We start from the raw sequence: 10,969 nt of genomic DNA, 5'->3' as shown, positions 1-10,969 counted from the left end.
TTCATATTATTATGGAAATAATTTTAGACAGGCAGAAGCTATGAAAAAATTTTCAGAGTACCTGGACCACACTTTTAGAACCACTGAACCATTAAGTAAGACACTGAAATATAATTGCTGAAATACCTAATAGTTTGTGGATAATTCTTCCATTAAAACTTAACTCTTCAAGGGACTTCCCTGGAAGTCCAGTGGTTAAGATTCTGTCCTTCCACTGCAGGGGATGCGGGTTCGATTCCTGGTGGGGGACTAAGATCCCGCATGGTGCAACAAGGCGCCCCCCCCCCAAAAAGAAAAACCTTAACTGTTTGATACCTCTCTGGCTGTCTCTTGTGGACTTAAAATTTCCCCAAAAGCTGATTCAGTTTGTTATAAAACAGAAACTAACACACCTTTGTAAAGCAATTATACTCCAATAAAGATGTTAAAAAAAAATATATATATATATATATATACGTACTTAACATGGTACCTAGCACAGTCAGTACTCAATAAATATTAGCTATTGTATGTATTATATTAACAAATATTAACTATTATATTAATTATATTAGTACACATTAGCTATTATACTCATTATTATAACATTATTAAAATAATCATATCTACTAATTATTCATCATAAAAAATAAAAAAAAAATTCCCATCCAAGTACTAACCAGGCCCGACCCTGCTTATCTTCCGAGATCAGACGAGCTCAGGTGCGTTCAGGGTGGTATGGCCGTAGAGGCGGAGAAGCTCTGGCCGCAGGAAGCGCATGTGCAACAGGGTCCCAAAACATGGAGTCTTGTAGCCCAGGCCTTACCTGAATCAGGATGACGGAGTGGTGGGTCCAGGTGGGGCTGTTGGCTGTGCCCCTGCTTGCAGCCTATCTGCACATCCCCCTGCCCCCCCAGCTTTCCCCTGCTCTTCACTCATGGAAGTCATCAGGAAAATTTATTTTTACCTACAAGAGACTGTGTATCTTCTACCAAGACTCTGTGGGTGTGGTTGGAAGTCCAGAGATAGTTGTGTTTTTACATGGCTTTCCAACGTCCAGCTATGACTGGTAGAAGATTTGCGAAGGTCTGACCCTCAGGCTTCATCGAGTGATTTCCCTTGATTTCCTAGGCTTTGGCTTCAGTGACAAACCGAGACCACATCACTATTCCATATTCGAGCAGGCCAGCATCGTGGAAGCTCTTTTGCGGCATCTGGGGCTCCAGAACCGTAGGATCAAACTGTTGTCTCATGACTATGGGGATATTGTTGCTCAGGAGCTGCTCTATAGGTTCAAGCAGAATCGATCTGGTCAGCTTACCATCAAGAGTCTCTGTCTGTCGAATGGAGGCATATTTCCTGAGACTCACCATCCTCTCCTTCTCCAAAAGCTTCTCAAAGATGGAGACATGCTGTCACCCATCCTCACGCGACTGATGAACTTCTTCGTATACTCTCAAGGTCTCACCCCGGTCTTTGGGCCATACACCCAACCCTCTGAGAGTGAACTGTGGGATATGTGGGCAGGGGTACGCAACAATGACGGGAACTTGGTTATTGACAGTCTCTTGCAGTACATCAATCAAAGGAAAAAGTTTAGAAGATGCTGGGTGGGAGCTCTTGCCTCTGTATCTATTCCCATTCATTTTATCTATGGGCCACTGGATCCAGTGAATCCCTATCCAGAGTTTTTGGAGCTGTACAGGAAAACGCTGCCGTGGTCCACAGTGTTGATTCTGGATGACCACATTAGCCACTATCCACAGCTAGAGGATCACATGGGCTTCTTGAAAGCATATATGGGCTTCATCAACTCCTTTTGAGCTGGAAAGAATAGCTTCCCTGTATTACCTCCCCTATTCCCTTATCTGTTGTGTATTCCCCTTAGCAAGAAACGCCCAAAAGAGCTCCTGGCCACCAAACACTATTCTCTCACAAAAGTACACCTGACTCACACTGATGAACAGCATATAGTAAAATGCCAGCAGAAGCTCTATAAATAGCCCACCTCCCATTCCTTTGACATCTGATCAAGTGTACGGGCTTGCCTTTGTCTTTGTGTTAGTAGGAAATTCTGATGGGCACTACTACTTACTGATGCAGAAAGACAGACAGATATTCTTTTGCATAAAAGTCTTTGAAACACTTCTATGGACTTTTCTGAAATATTTAGAAATGCTAATTTCTGGCCCTGGTTGGAATTATCTAAAGGTGCCACCTTCACCTCGCCTTGAATGGCTTTAATTCTCTAAGTGACACAGCTTCAAGTGAAAATGGGTCTCCCTTGTCATAACTTTGGATTTAGTTTGATTAGCTGCTTCTAACTGTAGTCATTTTGTTAGACTTTTGTTTCAATAATGCAGTATTCTAATTATACTTTAAGACTATGATTTACCTACACATATTATGTATGTATTTTATACGGACACTAAACCAGCAGACACTTACTCTAGCAGAGTAGTTTAACCTTATTAAACATGTTTCATTTCTGAGTAAATTGAAGTAAAGCCAAGTCATTTACAGAATTTCCTAAAATCACAGAACATTAAGGACAGTAGTCTCTGTGCCAGAGATTTACTGTTATTTGCTCTTAGAACTGGTCTTTCCAGCTAATAACAGTCGGACTCGTCATACCTCAGTGCTTAGAAGCATGTTCCTCCTGAGCCAGAGTGGAGAGGAGGGGATCGTTGTACAGTCCAAGTTACCAGGCTGAATATATACTGATTGCTTAAATTCTCGTTGGTTGTCCCAGAGAGGGTTCCTCATGTAGCTCAGCAATTCTTGTACTTTACAGATGGGAAAGTTCCAGAAACTTTAAGAACAAAGTCTGAAAGTTCTATGAGTAAATGGTGCTGAACACTTTTTTTTTTTTAAGCCACAGTTTCATTGTCTTAGTTAAAACAGGATTATTGAGTGATGATTTTAAATTCTTTTTTATTTTTTTATTAGCAACTTCAAGTATAACAACTGGAATAAGTGTTTATTTTCTATTAATAAAAATGAATTTTGACAAAAAAAAAATAGAACTGGCGCCATGAACATTCCCCCACCTCTTTGGCAAAGGTAATTTGATATGATAATATGAAATCTCTAAACCAATTGTATTGTCTAGCTTTTCTGTTTAATATTTATATGTCTAGGGCCAAAATGATTCACCGTAACATTTTTTACACTAAATAAATGTAGACATTGCATTTGGTTCAGAATAAAGTTATGTTAATTTCTGCTTCTTTCCATCCTGGTGCATGGCAGATACCCAATCAATGTTTATTGAGTTACCTTCATTTAAACATCTATCAGTTGAAGACATAGTGTGGTAAGCAGCTTTAGTCATGGCTCCCAATGACCCCTCCCTCCCAGTATTCCTGTCTTTGTGCTTATCCGTTAAGTGTGGGCTAGACCTAATGACTTGCTTCTAACCAATAGGGTACAATAAAAAAGATGAGATATCACTTTCATGATTAAGCTACAAAAGTAGGTGACTTTCTGGCTCTCTCTCTCTCTCTCTCTCTCTTTCTTGCTGTTACTGTCTTTTGCATTCTTGTTTGCCTGATCAGATGAAGCAAGATGCCATGCTGTGAGATGATCTTTGAAAGCCCCACATGACTAGGAACAGAGGGACAGTCAACAGCTTGTGAGCCTCAGAGCCCTCAGTCCAATACCCCACAAGAAACTAAATCTATCCAACAAATAGAAGAGTCAGCTAGGAAGTGGATCCTTTCCAGTCAAGTTCTGAGTTGATTTCCATCAGTAAGACCCACACTCAAAAGACTTGGCTAAGATGTACTTAGATTCCTGACCCACAGTACCTGTGAAATAATAATTGTTGTTAATTTAAGATACTAGGTAATTGAATAATTTGTTATGTAATAATACATAACTAAGACACTTAGTAAGAATTGTGATACGGGATAAAAATAAGTGGAATAGGAACACTGCTTATAGACTTTTGGAGATGGTAATTCACAGTATAGTTATTTGTTGTTTTAGAAAGAACAAGCTCAATTCTAAATGCCAGATTGATAATACTCCTATTACTTCATAAGGTTCTTTTAAAATTGAATATTTTACACCATTTTCTTTTTATCTTAAATTTTTAATTTTATTACACTTTCTACAAATAAGTGTATCCTAATATAATATGCTTTTATACCTTAAAGTTTTTTGGATTATTTTATTATCATCTTCAACAATATCTGTTTATTACTTATTCTTACTGCTATCCCTACAACTATATTCTCTAAGTATAGATATAAATTTAAATTGAAAAAACAAATATATATATATATATATATTTTTTTGGTGGTACACAGGCCTCTCACTGTTGTGGCCTCTCCCGTTGCAGAGCACAGGCTCCGGACGCACAGGCCCAGCGGCCATGGCTCACGGGCCTAGCCGCTCCGCGGCATGTGGGATCTTCCCGGACCAGGGCACGAACCCGTGTCCCCTGCATCGGCAGACGGACTCTCAACCACTGCGCCACCAGGGAAGCCCTGAAAATATTTTTTAATGTCCTTTGACCAGATGTGTTTAAGAATTTTTGTGTGTGTGTGTGTGTGTGTCTAAGAATTTTAAATGCATCTTCTGGAATTAGGCATCATTAGAATTAGTATACATCAGACATATTACATTTTTGATAAATAATTATTGAATATAAGTATAAAATTATGAAACTGCATATTATTGTGATGAGCAGGTCTCTTTTCCAAATTATTTTACATATTAAATGTTATTGCCTCCTACAAGAATGAGACAGAATACAGCATCATCAGCTGTTTTGATTTAAATAATGTAATTGCTAACAAGTCTGGTTGAAAATAATAAGTAGAAAAAAATTTAAAAGTTTTTTATGACAATATCACTCAATTATTTATCTCTTTCTGTGCTATATGCTGAAACTTTAATATATATTCCTTGAATTCTTTTTAATGTAAATAATTGGAAACCACATGTATTTCACAACAATTTGTTATTCAGTGATTATCGCTCATTTCTTCAACCCCAACATTGATATTTGAAATTATCAGTTTAGTCACTAAGTTATAAGCTTTTTTTTTTAAAACTGAAGAAGATGGAGCATAAAAAGAAGACTCCTGCATGTTATCTGATGATGAGCCTTTTCTCAGGCAGGATTTTTTTTAATGAATGAGTATATACTAAAAGCAGTTGAAAATTAGCAAAATTAAAACTGTTCTGCAAACTTTGCCTTGTAGCACTCCAGGGGCACAAATAGCCAAAAATGATGATTTTCTTTCTTACCATGTCAAAAAGATTTCACTGTTGAAATAATTTCAGGACTTATGAAAGCATCTCTACTTTGTAAAATCTACCTCTGAAATATTTTAGATACATTATTGATTTATGTCCTAAACTCCAAATAGAATTCCAGTTCTCACACATGTGCATCTCTTCTTGTACTTACAGTGGTAAAGAATATACTATCGACTCAATTGTACGAGTTGAAAATCTGGAAGTCATCTTAAAGCTTCCATCTCTTTTGTCCACTGTAGCAATAAATCAACATGCTCCATCTGTTTTACTATCTATTAAATTGGCAGACACTTCAGGCTTTCTTCCCTTCTGCATAGATTCACTGTCACTGCTGTAGCTTAGGCAGTGATACCTTTTCTGGCAACAGTTTCCTAAATGTTTTTCCCTCCTTTAACCTTTCTACCATTCTAATGCACTCCAGAATGCTGTGCATGTAGTCATTGTAATAAGCATTTTTGATCATGTCATCTTTTCTCAAAATTCTCCAATGGCTACTCATTATTTAAACGATAAAATCAACATTAATTAACCTACTCTGTAAGACTCTCCATGGCATGAGCTTCATGTTCTGACAGGTCGTAATTATGCATTGTCATAAATTTTCATTAATACAAAAATATTCTGTTCTAGTACAATCAACTTTCTATTTATCTGCAGCACCACACAATAGCCATAGTTCTTTCACAATAGTTTCTAAGTTTCTTATGCATTTTCTGTGTTTCCCCCCTCTCTTTCTAGCATTTTAAATTACTCTCCATGCAGTCCATGTATTCTTCAAGCAACAATTATGAGGCATCTACTCTGTGACCATTGCAATGCTAGACCTCAGAGATAAAACTATGACTGTCATTATCATGCTTTGGAGGAGAGTACAGTTTAATGACAACAAATAAAATTTTCCTCCTGATTTTTTCCCTAATGAATTTTTACTTACATTTTGTCTCATTTTAAATGTGTCCATCTCTTTGTAGGTTAACCTGACCTTATCAGGCAGAAGTTAAGTGTTCTTTCAATTATGACCAGCATGCTTCTTTTAAATGCATCTAGTACACAAAGCACTTGGAATATTTTTAAAGCTTGTATGTTTGATATTTTATTAGGCTGTAAACTTCTTTAAGTGAGGAATTTTTGTTCTTTCGGTTTTCAATTCCATGTACTATATAGTTTTGAGCACATATATGTGGTTAATAACATCTAGTGAATTAAGTGTTTGAGCGTCAATCCTCTGAAAGCTATATGTACATCTGCAAGCTATGTTCCTTATTTCTTAGATCATGCAATTGTTGTCGAACTATGCTAACATTAGAATTTGCTAAAAGCAGTGCCTTATTAATGAAAATCAATAGCAGTAAGTAACAACACCCTACTCAGTGTCAAAGCCTATTTAAATTTAAATGGAATGAAAAGTCATCTAGTTAAAGTTTTCACTTAAAAGATCTACTGAAAAAAGACTTTTAAAACAGAATGGAAAAGTAAGGTTTATGACCTGTATCTCTTGTCTTCCAGGGCAATCAATGCTTTCTTTACTAGATAAAACTCTTCTATTTTTTGTTCATGTGTTTTTATCCTCAGCCAAGAAACAGCTTTCTTTTTCTCAGTCCCTTTAGCCACTGTAGGGAAAAAATATGACTGTAGGAAATGGTCATAAATTTTGTTATTTCAGGCATAATTAGCAGTTCACAATGTTCTTTGTTCTCAGAGAGCAATTTACTTGGATCACCATCACTGCATAATTAGCAAGTGCCCACTGTGTAAATTTGGGTTTGCTTTTCTGCCCATCACTGATTTAAGATAATTTTAATTCCAAGTAAAAGAAAACTCAATTCAAACTTATTTAAACAATTGAGAGAATGTTTTGACTCATATAATTAAAATTCCTAGACACAATTTGCTCAAGGCTCTGGCATGTTTTGTTTAAAATTCTCTAAGCTTGTGATTCCCCTGTATCAACTTCTTCTTCGGATTGGCTTCTCCCACTTTAGCAAATGGCTTCAGCAATTACAGGTCTCCAATTAACAGACCATCTTATGCAGAACAAGCTTTGCACTGAATGAACAATGATTGGACTTAATCCCTTTAGGCAGGTGTATACCATGCACCAATTATTTTAGGCTTGGTTTACCTGGTACAGTCACTACGGACTGTAAGAGGAATGAGGATTTACTCACTGATTTATCACCCAAACAATGTAACTGTCACATGGGGAAATCGTAGTTTAGATGTGTAAAGATAACTACAGTGAACAATATAAACTATCAGTTAAAAGAAAATATTAACCTAATTCACCTTTCAAAAGTCACTTATTTTCACTTATATGGTTAGAAGAATTCATCAGATGAAGCTGCACTAATGCAGCTACACTGTATCGAGTTATTTATATTATCAATTCATTTCCCTTTACTGATTAAGTCTTTCCCATCTTCATACAAAATTGCTGCTATTTATTCCATATTTAAAACTAACTAGGTAACAAAAGAAAACAACAGCAAAAACCCTCTCTTGACTTTATTTTCCCTTGCAACAATTAGCTTATTTCTTTCACTTGATTGATAGCAAAACTCCACAAAAAATTATCCACATATACAATTCTAGTTTCTCTTCCTCCATAGTTCCCCAAACCCACTCCAATAAAACTTTTGCCACCAGGCTTATTAAGGTTAAAAACTACCTGTACATTTCAAACTCCAACGGTCACTCTGTGTTCCACAACCTGCTTGATCTGGTTGAACTCTTCTTTCATGAAATGTTTTAATTAGCTGGCTTCCAGGACACCATAATTTGTGTTTCTTTCTTTCTTTCTTTTTTCCCTACTAATTCACTGGTCATTTCTTCTCATTTTCCTTTATTAGTAGATTGTCATGTTTAAGAATTCTTAGTACAAAAAGAACTTGGGAATCTTCTTTTTTGTCTTTCTACACTAGTCTCTTGGTGATCTTATGCAATTCATGGCTCTAAATACCATCTGCATGATGACAACTCCTAAATATATATATCAGTGATTTTGTATTCTCACTTTAATCATAAATTTCATGTATAATTATCTATTAGATATGTCCACTTGACTAAGTGGAATCTCAAACTTAATATCCTTGACTTACTTCAAGTTCACCTCCTGATATTCCATACAGAAACAGTCCTGATATTCCCAATCAAAATAGATGACAATTCCATTTTTCTAATTGCTCATGGTAAAAACACTAGTGATACAATCTTGATTCCTTTATTTGTGAGAAGTCCAGATATAGACCTTCTAAATTCCCATTCTTTGATTCATAAATGATTTGCTGAATTTTTTGTGCTCACTGATTAATAAGAAAATGCTTTTAACTGAATTTTGGTTAACATTCTCTCCTTTCCCCATACCCTGAACATGCCTCTTATTATCTAATAAGAGTATTAGGGCTAAAATTGATTAATGAGGAGTTTGATTTTAAAATGAGGTGGTCTATTTATAAGATAAACTATATCTTCAAGAGACATTTATAAAATATGCTTTAAAATTCAGTAACATAAAAAAGTTTTAAATTGGTTGTTTAGTGTTTCAAATCTTATTCATGAAATCATTTAAACAAACTTCTCCAATAGTTCCTATAATTACTTGAAAATGTCAATGAACTAGTTTTTAATGTTTGGTCCCACCCCCCAAATCATGCAATCAGCTTGTTCTTTCCCTGGTACACTTATGTAATTGTTTTAGTTAAAAGCCTACGGTTTATACTTAAGACAACTAAATGACATAAAGATGAATTGCACTAAGGAGCTGTTCATAGTAACTGAAACAGTGTCATTTGCTGCATGTATGGACTGTTGCAAAAGTTTGAGCTCTGGGTATACAACCTACTCTTCACCCTTTGTAGAAAAATTACCTGGCTTTTCATAATATATTGTGTTTTCTATACTATCTTGTGGTTTTCATTTTCTGTGAAAGCATGATGAATGCATTATATATAAATTCCTAGTCTTTCTACTAAATGCAGGGCATAGCCATTAATTAAAGTGTGACCATTCCAGTTTATAAAATATAGCTTCAACCAAACTGGCAGACATCACCTGTTTCATTTCTCTTTGTTCCAGAAGGTAACAAGAAATATAGTTAACCTTTTCCTCACCACATCTGTATAATTTTATATCTCCTTTTTAAAACATTGGAACACACATACACATACATATTGTAAACCAACTACATGAGCAAATCAATAAACTGTTAAGATGGTATAAGTGTGATCTTCGTGTGAAAAACATATTATTAAATTCGATGAGTATAAATGTCTAATTTTCCAACCAACTATATTTCAATTATATTCAATATATTACCATTAAAAAACATAGAGGAATTTGGTGTTTATGACAGTTGCTAAAAAAGGAAGTAAATTATATATTTCAATAGAATTTTTTTTTTTTTTTTTGCAGTACGTGGGCCTCTCACTGTTGTGGCCTCTCCCATTACGGAGCACAGGCTCCGGACGTGCAGGCTCAGCGGCCATAGCTCACGGGCCTAGCCGCTCTGCGGCATGTGGAATCTTCCCAGACCGGGGCACGAACCCGTGTCCCCTGTATTGGCAGGCGGACTCTCAGCCACTGCACCACCAGGGAAGCCCTTCAATAGATTTTGAAATTATTTTTAATGACATAAGTAAGTAGTTCAAATAGGCAAAAATTGCTAGCATTATAATTTTTTCAGGTTCAAAGGCAAATAACTGCCAATCAAATTTCTGCTTGCTTTATTATTGTTTTCACTTATACTTTAGTCAGATTCTACTAATAGAAATATTTTACCACATTCCATTATTACCTTGGATTTCTAGCAAACTAAAAGAATATTATATCGGAATGATTTGAAAATGTTGATTTGAAAATGTATCTATGCTATTTATAATGAAACTAATGGCTGCCTTTTTAGTCGCTTTTAATCACTATTTAATACTAGGGAAGAAAATGATAGATTTTAGCTCTTTGACACTTATACAAAACTTAAATATCCTATAGTAATTGTACTAAAAATTAATTGTTAATATATTAAACTTTGACCCCAAAATTATGGTGTTATGTAATTTTATAGGAATTCATTTTTTCACATGCAAAATTATATCATTTTAATGATGCATGAGGGTGTGAGGCAGAGCGAAAGTGTCTATGGCAATAGAATTTAAAATTCAATTGCAAAGTTATATTATTCTCCCCAAAATAGATAGAATGTGAATCTGGAATCGTTTTTAGGTTGTTCCCAAATTTAACAATGAATTTTTAAATCCTAATAACCTTGTTGGATGAGCTCTCCATATCCCAGAAGGGAAGAACATCAAGTCCTTTCTATTAATGAAACAAATTGTTCCAGTATAACTTGTCTAACAATTAAAATGTAAAATAATTATTTATTGTGACACTTCTTGGGATAACTTTAAAGCAGCTGAGGCATTAGATCTGGTTCTATGAATTCTTGTCCTAAGTAGATATACTATCAAGAATGGTCGATTCTCTCAAAGTGTTGATCATAGTAAATAGGTGTAGTAATAATTAATGGCACAAAATCTCCCGTACAGTTTTACTGAGTTTTTATGATTATATTAAATAAATAATAATATGGTTATATTTTTCTTTGTGTCTATTCTTTTTAAATGATTGATGCCTTCTACAGTTTTATTTTTATAATATAGGTTTACATACTAATTTTCTTGCAATTTTAAGAATCTGGTAACTCCAAATTTTGACTTGGGAGTTA

General features: G+C 35.1%; 1 protein-coding gene across 1 annotated transcript; it reads left to right on the top strand.

Annotated features, from left to right (window-relative positions):
• The first annotated feature begins 815 nt into the window (after positions 1–815).
• LOC132508083 (mesoderm-specific transcript homolog protein-like) lies at positions 816–1,829 on the top strand. Its single transcript, XM_060127951.1, is given in 1 exon segment — positions 816–1,829. A coding segment is annotated over 1 exon segment (987 nt). The 3' UTR covers positions 1,803–1,829.
• The last annotated feature ends 9,140 nt before the right edge of the window (positions 1,830–10,969 follow it).

Source organism: Lagenorhynchus albirostris, chromosome 17 (assembly GCF_949774975.1).
Source record: "Lagenorhynchus albirostris chromosome 17, mLagAlb1.1, whole genome shotgun sequence".
NCBI classification, from domain to species: Eukaryota; Metazoa; Chordata; class Mammalia; order Artiodactyla; family Delphinidae; genus Lagenorhynchus; species Lagenorhynchus albirostris.
Note: the sequence above shows the minus strand (reverse complement) of the source record. Positions and strands in the feature narration are given on the sequence as shown.